The 11,325-nt window shown below is 37.6% G+C and overlaps 1 protein-coding gene across 2 annotated transcripts; it reads left to right on the plus strand.

Moving 5' to 3' along the window:
• The first annotated feature begins 5,612 nt into the window (after nt 1-5,612).
• On the plus strand, nt 5,613-9,715 carry npy2r (neuropeptide Y receptor Y2). 2 transcript variants are annotated; one of them, XM_062026068.1, is made up of 2 exons: nt 5,613-5,744; nt 8,187-9,715. In XM_062026068.1, exon 2 carries the CDS (start codon nt 8,259-8,261, stop codon nt 9,312-9,314), a length of 1,056 nt encoding a protein of 351 aa, XP_061882052.1. In that variant the 5' UTR covers nt 5,613-5,744; nt 8,187-8,258; the 3' UTR covers nt 9,315-9,715. The 2 variants fall into 2 exon arrangements, with proteins under 2 accessions (XP_061882052.1, XP_061882053.1); XM_062026069.1 differs by lacking the exon at nt 5,613-5,744 and adding an exon at nt 5,920-6,001.
• The last annotated feature ends 1,610 nt before the right edge of the window (nt 9,716-11,325 follow it).

Here is an 11,325-nt window from a genome sequence, read left to right on the forward strand (position 1 = left end):
GAATCCCTGATCTAATTTAATAAACTACTGCATTATAATAAGTGACATAAACACATGTCTTATTATAAGTTATATCAAGCTATTTTGTGATATGTATATATATAATTGTTTATATGGCTAGGCTACTGCAGTGCATTGTGGGACTTGTAGTGTCGCAATAGTGCTTTTGATAACTAAACTAATCCCTGCAATGAATAATAAATAACATAATATAAATACATGTAATACCATTACTTGTATCAAACTATGTACTGTGTATATGATTTTATTGTATATTTTTTGTTGATATACATACGGGGCTATTGCAGTGCATTCTGGGAATTGTAATATCAAAGTCCAAATGAAAGGTATAATAATCATAATACTATATTCTAATTATGTAATTACATTTTTAACGATTAAATGATTATTTAATGGTATTTTTAGGGCTACTTGTTGTACATACAAAATAGGAGGGCTTAAACACTCAGACATGAGATGTATAGACAGAAAAGTAGGCACAGGAAACAAGTCACTCTAGTTTTTCCGCGTTTAAGTCCTAAAATCCTATCATTTCATTTGACCACAAAGACATTATTCTGCACACTTTTCCTTTTTCTTCTCCAAACTGGCGACTTGTGGTGGATGCAGGAAGAGTTTGTCACCCAAAGGTACACATGATAAAGTGTATTTAAATGCAAAGTGCAGCAGTAAGGAGGAAGGCATCAGTTATTCTCTGTATGACTGCCGCCGCTGAAAATAACTCTTCTGGACATTTAAATAACAAATGACACTCCATATCTACAATAAAAAACCTTAACATTTTCCTTCATGACAAATAACACCACATTATGGGATGTAAAACACCTCATTTGCTCCATTTAAATTATAAAGTGGAGTCCACTGCTTGATTTATTTTTGCTAGTGTCCAATCAATCAATGTTACTTTTAGCTGTATCAAAAAAAGAAGCTTCTTACATCATTTGCATTTAGAAAGGGTCGTAAATTTTAGTCTAAGAAACTTTGTCGTCTAGTTTATTGATCATTTTGTGGCTAGAAGGAGCTTCAAAATGTGTCCCATGGATGATTGACATTATGATTAAACAATGTTTAATTACTGTACGTAGTTCCTGTACAACATTTTCCAATATTTAGACTGTGTAGAGAATACGTAACAGGAGCTATATTACTTTTACTGTATTATACATTTCTTAGGGCTGGGTGATAAGACAATATCAATATATATTACGATATATCAATATCAAAAAAATAATGTGTTTGATAAAACAATCCAACATTTTTTTAACCTTCTTTGTCGGACAAAAGCAGAAGTTGCATAGCAAGGTTGGTTGCATGAACGAAAGCACTCGCTTTCTGGTAACCGAGCAACACAGGAAGTGATCACTGATCAGTGGGAGTGACAACAGCCAATCAGGTAACAGTATCAATTATCACGTTTGGTTGCCCCATCTTTTTGTCTCGCGGTTGATTCTTTGCATGGGGTGAGAAGAGAAAGAAAAAATGAGTGCTGCAGAGAGCGAAGAAATTGTGGATAAAAGAGGAAAAGTCACCTCGACACCATGGCAGTTTTTTGGATTTTTTTTTATTTTTTTTAAAATCAGAATCAGAATCAGAATCAGAATAGTTTTATTGCCGTAGACAGACCAATGTGGTCTTTAAATGATGCAAGACACTCGTCACCCTCAAGAACGGTTATACAACACCACCTTATCCGTGCTTACACTTTAGAGCACAGCCGTAACTTCCTGGCAGTAAACGTGCAGAAAATAGTTATTCTCAGGTTTCACACTTTGCACTATTTTGTTACACTTTATTTAGCATTTCTTAAATATTTCTTATTTTTGCACCTTCATTTTAAAAGATTTTTGTTAAGAGTTCAATGTGATTTTAGAATTGTGTTTACATTGTTGGAGTGTTTTCCATGCTAGTGTTGATATTTCATTTCCTTTCTGCCTTGATAGCTGAGGGATTATTATCAGACGAAAGTTACATTTGAAATAAAAATGTTGGTCAGAAAAAAAAATCAATAATTATCGATATCGACCGATATAAGACACTTATATCGTGATAAAGTTTTCAGCCATATTGCCCAGCTATAGTATTTCCTACATCAACGTACACCAGCGGATCCAGCAGATGGCAGCGTTTTATACCTTTCTCAAGTATCATCCCTTCAGGAGGAGGAATAGCTAAACATGCTTCATTACACATGTACACCGGCTCAAAATGTAAACAAACGGCATTGGTGCATCTACACCTAACATCCACTGTAATGATACAAAATACAGGCACGTATCTAGTCGTTACTACTATGATTACGTCAATATTTTGTGGCATCACAACATCTTCTTTCATTTAAAAAAAATGTATATTATGTTTATAAACTCAGGAAATACGTCCCTGGACACATGAGGACTTGGAATATGACCAATGTATGATCCTGCAACTACTTGGTATCGGATTGATACCCACATTTGTGGTATCGTCCAAAACAAATGTAAAGCATCCAAACAACAGAAGAATGAGTGATTATTACATTTTAACAGAAGTGTAGATAGAACACGTTAAAAGAGGAAGTAAACAGATATTAACAGTAAATAAACAAGTAGATTAATAATTAATTTTCTACCACTTGTCCTTAATAATTTTGACAAAATAATAGAATGGAAAATGACACACAATATGTTACTGCATATGTCAGCAGACTAAATTAGGAGCCTTTCTTTGCTTACTTACTAATAAAAGACAAGTTGTCTTGTACGGTCACTATTTTATTAAAGGACAAACTTGCAATAAGAAACATGTTTAATGTACCCTAAGATTTGTTGTTAAAATAAAGTCCATCCATCCATCCATTTTCTACCGCTTATTCCCTTCGTGGGTTGCGGGGGGCACTGGAGCCTATCTCAGCTACAATCGGGCGGAAGGCGGGGTACACCCTGGACAAGTCGCCACCTCATCGCAGGGCCAACACAGATAGACAACATTCACACTCACACACTAGGGCCAATTTAGTGTTGCCAATCAACAATGCCATTTTTTGTGGTCCCCTTTATTTAGAAAAGTATCGAAATCATTTTGGTACAACACTAATTTCTACACATATTTGTTTTGTTGCTCACGTTTTTTGCTCACATGCACATGTGTCAAGGCCAATTAAGCCAAATCTATGTGCATATCAACTCACCTGTATATATTATGTAATCTACGCACCACAAATAGATTGCAGTCCTGGGGAATCACTACATGCTGTAAATATTCATAGGTAATTGCATTTTCACAATGACAGAAATGAGCTCTTATCCCTTACTAATTAAGTGCCTATTAAGTTTAACGTGAATGTGAATGGATTTGCACATATTATCATAGGGCTGGCTGTGTGATTAAGTGAGGCACACGATGTATTGTTTATGCAAATTGACCAGATTAATATGATTAGGATTGGTCCAATGGTTATGTAACTGCATAATTGACATGATGAGAATGATAAACAATGATAATGTAATTCAAAAATGAGCTTTCTTACCCAGCTTTGTTGGAGGCTGGATGACGTGCAGGGGAGGGGGGGGGAGTCGTCCCTCTGCGCGCATATTGGACATGCATCTTGTCCCTGAACATGAAGCTTGGATGTTTGCTCCATCCTCCTCTCCATCCTCCTCTTCTTCACTTCTATGTCAGAGAGCAGCGCGGCCATCGTCCTCCTGTAGACTGAGGTAAGAATTACGGCATGTTCCTCTTTCACTGTCATTTTTGCACCATTTTAAACACTTTGCGTCATTCTCACTGAAATAACCTAATTGGTAATTGAATTAATACAAAACGACGTTTTAAAAGTAATGGAATGGGTTGAATGGAAGCTGGTCGTTGTCTCGCAGGTGTTTTTAATTGTTTGTTTGTTTTAAAGCAGGTTCACGCTAATTGTGTTTAAGGCTTTATAGGTACTCGGAAAAAAAGGTCGTTAAAATGAAAAATATTACCTTTTCAGAAAAGTAGTACGTTTACAAATCTGGAAATGTGGCTCGGCAGTCATTTTATCGAGTTCTTTAACTATTAAAAGTAACTTCAAGAGGTGAACCTACTTTAAAAATGCTAGATAGCCTGCTTCCTTACGGTCACTGCCCGGTTTACTGCGCATGCGCCACATCTACAACTTCCTGCTTACTTAAGTTTAAAAAAAAAGACATAAAATAAAAGAATAATACAATATTACAAAAATAACAAAGTATGTTGATTCAAAGTATTTGGATGACCAACTTTAATTAATAAGAAGAGCTTTCAAATTGTTAGCATGAAATATAAGCTTATTTAGTAGTTTATGGCAATGAAATAATAATATGTCAAAGCTTCAAATTTGAATAATGAACAATGTAGATGGATAAAAAGTTACGTTTTTTTTCTCGTTTTTAAAAAAAATGTATTCGATTAATTGAGGTTATCAGCAGGTCCTTTTCCAAACTGTTTTTTAAAAAAATACTAAAATGCTGTCAAGTAGGTAATGGAAGGTTTTTTTAATTTGTTATTTTATTTTATAAAACTCTATTTATAATATGAACATTTGCATTCTATCAAGAAATAATCGTCAAAACAAGTACAGAAACAGTCCAAAAAAGTACAAAACAGCGCCAGGGGGTTGTAAACTCAATAAAGTAACTAAAATACAATGCAATATATATATATATATATATATATATATATATATATATATATATATATATATATATATATATATATATATATATATATATATATATGTATATATATATATATATATATATGTATATGTATATATATATGTATATATATGTTTCTATATATATGTATATATGTATATATATATATATATATATGTATATATATGTATATATATATATGTTTCTATATATGTATATATATATATGTATATATATATATATATGTATACATATATATTTGTATATACATATATATATATGTATATACATATATACATATGTATATACATATATGTATATATATATATGTGTATATATATGTGTATATGTATATATATATATGTGTATGTATATATATATATACAGTAAATATATATGTATATATATATGTATATGTATATATATGTGTATATATGTATATATATATGTGTATATGTATATATATACATGTGTATGTGTATGTATATATATATATATATATATATATATATATATATATATATATATATATATATATATATATATATATATATATGTATATGTAACAAAATGCAAAGCCATAGGATCACACAAGTTTCGTAAATAATTCACATTTGGCCCACAGCGTCATAGTTTTCACAGCTTTTTGGTTGTTAGAGGTAGAAAGCATTTTAAAGTAGACTTCTAATTCTTTTTTAAAGGCACAAAAAACAGATCAGGTATTGAGAAACTTACATTTATGAATATTTATAAAACTTAGCCAACAGTACAATGAGGTTGCAAAGGTAAAGTAGGTAATGAAAGTTGCTGACTCAGCAGATGTACGTCTGACGTCATGTCACTTCTTACAGTGTGTAGTGTGGAGTGTGGTCATGTGACTGCCAGGCTCCGTTTGATTGGTCAAATGTCATTAGCATGTTAGCGCTGTAAGACGTGGGCTCGCGTAAAATTTTCAAGTTTCACGTTTTTTTGGCGATAAAGCATGAAGGTTTTCGCAAGTTATGAATGTATTCCAACGCTGACGCAGATGGAATCTGCGGATAGTCGCCGTAAAAGATAGCGTTTGCACTGCTAGTAGGTAGCGTCTAAAATTTGCAGTCTGCTAGTGCTGAAATCTTGTTTGTTTTGTAATAGGTAGCATTTGTAAGAGAGATAGGTAGCATTTTTTAAACTCCATTGTGCTAAATCTGTGGCTTATTAGCCTTCATAAGAGGTAGCGTTTATGACGCTAACACATCGGGTCTCATAGTTACAGGGTTCTGCATGACTGTTTGTGATAGCTGTAGCACGTTAGCATCACAAACGCTACCCGTTTTGGCTTTTAATGTTAGGTGAGTTTTTCGTAATTAATTGACAGAGTTGAACAATTTTGTAGTCTTTTGAAGGCTAACGCCAATGATGCTAAAAGGTAGCATTTCTAATGCTAACACATTAGGTGGCCAAGTTTCAGAAATGAATGTGATAATTCGGCAGGGTTAAAATTTTTCAGTCTTCTCGATCTGATGCCAATTAGCTCTCGTTAGCGGTCATAAAATTAGTATTTGTGATGCTAATAGGTAGCGTTTATGATTCCAACATCTTACATGGACAAATTTTGGGGGGTGTTTGTGATAAATCATGTGTGTTTTTCAAGTTTTTCAGCCTCTTAGTGCTGGTTCCAATGAACTCTTGTTAGCCGATATAGGCGATGACGTCTTTGATGCGTATACTGTTGGTAGCGTTTCTGATGCTAACGTTAAGTGGCCAAGTTTCGCTGTGTGTTTGTGATAAATCGAAGGGATTGTTTTTTTTAAGTTTTGCAGTCTTTTAGTGGTGATGTCGATGGATTCGTGTCATCTTTCACAAGAGGTAGCGTTTGTGAAAGTGTTTCTGATGCTAACACTATAGGTGGCCAAGTTTTGGGTTGTGCATGTGATGAATCGGCAGGGTTTGTAAGTTTGTCAGTCTTAGAGCTGATGCCAATTGACTCTTGTTAGCCATCATAAGAGGTAGCGTTTCTGATGCTAACATGTTAAGTGGCCAAATTATGAGGTTGTTTGTGATAAATCAGCATAATTTTGTGTTTTGCAGTCTTTATATGTGGAAGCCAATGAACTCTTGTTAGCCGTCATAAAAGGTAGCGTTTGTGATGCTAATAGATAGCATTTATGATGCTAACAATTCAGGTGGCCAATGTTTTAGTTTTTAAAGTTTTGCAGCCTTTTAATTTAGATGCCAATGAACTCTTGTTAGCCGTCATAAGAGGTAGCGTTTGTGACGCTACAGTAATAGGTAGCATTTCTGATGCTAACACGTTAGGTTGCCAAGTTATGGGGTCGTTTGTGATAAATCGGCAGTGTTTTCTATGTTTTGCCGTCTTTATATGCGGAAGCCAATGAACTCTTGTTAGCCGTCATAAAATGTTAACAAATTAAGTGGTCAAATTTTGGGGTCTGTTTTTCAATCAATCAATCAATCAACGTTTATTTATATAGCCCTAAATCTAAGTGTCTAAAAAGGGCTGCAGAGCTGTTTTTAAAGTTTTGCAGTCTTTTAGTTTACGTGCCAAAGAACTCTTGTTAGCCACCATAGCGTTTCTGATGCTAAGACGTTGCATGAACTATTGTTAGCTGTGTTAGCTTTTGTGATGCTAATATATTTTGGGGGATGTTTGCCACAAATCGGCACGCTGTTTTTTCCAAGTTTTCTAGCGTTTTAGTTTAGATGCCAATGAACTCCTATTAGCTGTCATAAGAGGTAGCGTTTGTGACGCTACAGTAATGGGTAGCATTTCTGATGCTAACATGTTTGGTGGCCAAGTTATGGCGTTGTTTGTGATAAATCGGCAGGGTTTTTTAGGGTTTGCAGTCTTTTACTGCTGATGCCAATGAAGTCTTGATAGCCGCCATAAAGGGCGTCTGTGACGCTAATAGATAGCGTTTCTGATGCTAACATGTTAGATTGCCAGGTTTTGGGGGGTGTTTGTTACAAACCGTCTGGGTTTTTTAATTTTTGCAGTCTTTTAGTGCTGCTAATGAACTCTTGTTAGCTATGTTAGCGTTTGTGATGCTAATATATTTTGTGGGATGTCTTGTTAGCCATCATAAAGATAGCGTTTGTGACGCTAATAGGTGGCGTTTCTGATGCTAACACATTAGATTGCCAAGTTTCGGGGGGCCTTCGTGATTAACCGGCTGGGTTTTTTAACAATTGCAGTCTTTTAGTTTAGATGCCAATTAACTTGAATTAGTCATCATAAGAGGTAGCGTTCGTAACGCTACAGTAATAGGTAGCATTTGTGATGCTAACATGTTAGATTGCCAGGTTTCGGGGGGCGTTTGTGATAAACCGGCAGTCTTTTTTAAGTTTTGCAGTTTTTTATTTAGATGCTAATGAACTCTTGTTATTTGTCACAAGAGCTAGCGTTTGTGATGCTATTAGGTAGCGCTTCTGATGCTAACATGTTAGGTGGCTAAGATTTGTGGGGGTGTTTTTGGTTTTGTTCTAATGAATGTCTTTGTCTCATGTGCGTTTCAGAAGAACTTGCCAATCATCCAGTTGTCGTTCCACAGCCTGGCTGATGGGGGCGCCATACTCCGCCTACTAAAAATGACAGAGGCGGGGTCCTCCAACTGCTGCTTGGCAACAGCACCGCCCCCCGGCGAGGCGGCGTTGGGTCTGGAGGAGAGCACCAAGCTGCTGGGCGTGCAGGTGGTCCTGATCCTGGCGTACAGCGCCATCATCGTGCTGGGCGTGACCGGCAACAGCCTGGTCATCTACGTGGTCTACCGGTTCAGGACCCTCCGCACCGTCACCAACTTCTTCATCGTCAACCTGGCGGTGGCCGACCTACTGGTCAACACGCTGTGCCTGCCCTTCACGCTGGCCTACACGCTCTACGGCGAGTGGATGTTCGGCCGCGTGCTGTGCTTCGTGCTGCCGTGCGCTCAGGGCGCCGCCGTGCACGTGTCCACCATCACGCTGAACGTCATTGCGCTGGACCGCTACCGCAGCATCGTCCGCCACACCGAGAGCAAGATGTCCAGGGATGTGTGCGCCGCCGTCATCGCCCTCACCTGGGCCGTCAGCGCCCTCCTGGCCAGCCCCTTAGCCATCTTCCGCGAGTATGGCACCTTCGAGCTGGCGCCCGGCGAGTCCCTGCAGGTGTGTGCGGAGAAGTGGCCGGAGGGCGGCGTGAACGGGAGCGTCTACAGCGTCTCCATGCTGGTGCTGCAGTACGGCTTTCCGCTAACCGTCAACTGCGTGGCCTACGTGCGCATCTGGACCGCGATGAAGAGCCGCATGGCGGCGTCGAGCGGCCTGGAGGGGCGCCACCGGCGCCGGCGGAAGACCACCAAGATGCTGGTGACCATGGTGGTGGTGTTCGCCGTCAGCTGGCTGCCGCTGCACGCCTTCCAGCTGGCGGTGGACATCGACAGCAGCGTGGTCTACATGCGGGACTTCAAACTGCTCTTCAGCGCCTTCCACGTGGTCGCCATGTGCTCCACCTTCGTCAACCCCATCTTGTACGGCTGGATGAACAACAACTACAGGAGCGCCTTCCTGTCCGTCTGCCACTGCTACCGCCCCTTTAAGGGCCACGCCCGCACGCACAAAGGCACGCCAGGCAACGTCTTGTCGGGCTTCAAGTCCACCAAAGTTTGAGTCCGGAGAAACTGCGTCTTCCTCACACGTCCATGTCTACTTGGTCAGAACCAGCCCAGCTGGCACAAGACATGAAAACAACGTTGAGAACTTGTTGAATTAGGTCCTGACGTTGAGCAACTCAAACATAACGTTGAAACAACATACTTTTTGAGGACGTTTATTCAATGTCAGGTTGGGATGTTGATTTGAACATTGAAATTTGGTCGTTTCCCAACCATCAACGTTGAAACAACATGCTTTTTGACGCCGTTTAATCAATGTTGGGTTCTGACGTTGATTTGATCATTGAATTTTGGTCGTTTCCCAATTAACAATATTGAAACAACATGCTTTTTGACGACGTTAAATCAATGTTGGGTTCTGACGTTGATTTGATCATTGAATTTTGGTCGTTTCCCCACCAATATTCAACAACACAAATACAACGTTGAAACAACAAGCTTTTTGTTGACGTTTATTCAATGTCAGGTTGTGACGTTGATTTGATCATTGAATTTTGGTTGTTTCCCAACCAATATTCCACAACACAAACATAACGTTGAAACAACATGCTTTTTTTTTACGTTTAATCAATGTCGGGTTCTGACGTTGATTTGACCATTGAATTTGGGTCGTTTCCTAACCAATATTCTACAACACAATTACAACGTCAAAAGAACATACTTTTTGACAATGTTTAATCAATGTTGGGTTCTGACGTTGATTTGATCATTGAATTTTGGTCGTTTCCCCACCAATACTCAACAACACAAATACAACGTTGAAACAACAAGCTTTTTGTTGACGTTTATTCAATGTCAGGTTGTGACGTTGATTTGATCATTGAATTTTGGTTGTTTCCCAACCAATATTCAACAACACAAACATAACGTTGAAACAACATGCTTTTTTTTACGTTTAATCAATGTCGGGTTCTGACGTTGATTTGACCATTGAATTTGGGTCGTTTCCTAACCAATATTCTACAACACAATTACAACGTCAAAAGAACATACTTTTTGACAACGTTTAATCAATGTTGGGTTCTGACGTTGATTTGACCATTGATATTTGGTCATTTTCCAACCAATATTCCACAACACAAATACAACGTTGAAACAACATACTTTTTGATGACGTTTAATCAATGTTGGGTTGTGATGTTGATTTGACCATTGAATTTTGGTCGTTTCCCAACCAACAACGTTGAAACAACATGCTTTTTGACAACGTTTAATCAATGTTGGGTTCTGACGTTGATTTGACCATTGATATTTGGTCATTTTCCAATCAATATTCCACAACACAAATACAACGTTGAAACAACATACTTTTTGATGACGTTTAATCAATGTTGGGTTGTGATGTTGATTTGACCATTGAATTTTGGTCGTTTCCCAACCAACAACGTTGAAACAACATGCTTTTTGACAACGTTTAATCAATGTTGGGTTCTGACGTTGATTTGACCATTGATATTTGGTCATTTTCCAATCAATATTCCACAACACAAATACAACGTTGAAACAACATACTTTTTGATGACGTTTAATCAATGTTGGGTTGTGATGTTGATTTGACCATTGAATTTTGGTCGTTTCCCAACCAACAACGTTGAAACAACATGCTTTTTGACAACGTTTAATCAATGTTGGGTTCTGACGTTGATTTGATCATTGAATTTTGGTCGTGTCCCAACCAGCAACATTGAAATAACATGCTTTTTGACGACGTTAAATCAATGTTGGGTTCTGACGTTGATTTGATCATTGAATTTTGGTCGTTTCCCCACCAATATTCAACAACACAAATACAACGTTGAAACAACAAGCTTTTTGTTGACGTTTATTCAATGTCAGGTTGTGACGTTGATTTGATCATTGAATTTTGGTTGTTTCCCAACCAATATTCCACAACACAAACATAACGTTGAAACAACATGCTTTTTTTTTACGTTTAATCAATGTCGGGTTCTGACGTTGATTTGACCATTGAATTTGGGTCGTTTCCTAACCAATATTCTACAACA

The sequence above is a fragment of the Entelurus aequoreus genome, linkage group LG18 (genome assembly GCF_033978785.1).
Source record: "Entelurus aequoreus isolate RoL-2023_Sb linkage group LG18, RoL_Eaeq_v1.1, whole genome shotgun sequence".
In the NCBI taxonomy this organism is placed as follows: Eukaryota; Metazoa; Chordata; class Actinopteri; order Syngnathiformes; family Syngnathidae; genus Entelurus; species Entelurus aequoreus.

Coding starts and splice junctions, on each gene's coding strand:
- npy2r (XM_062026068.1), top strand. CDS start 8,259: ATGACAGAGGCGGGGTCCTCCAACTGCTGCTTGGCAACAGCACCGCCC.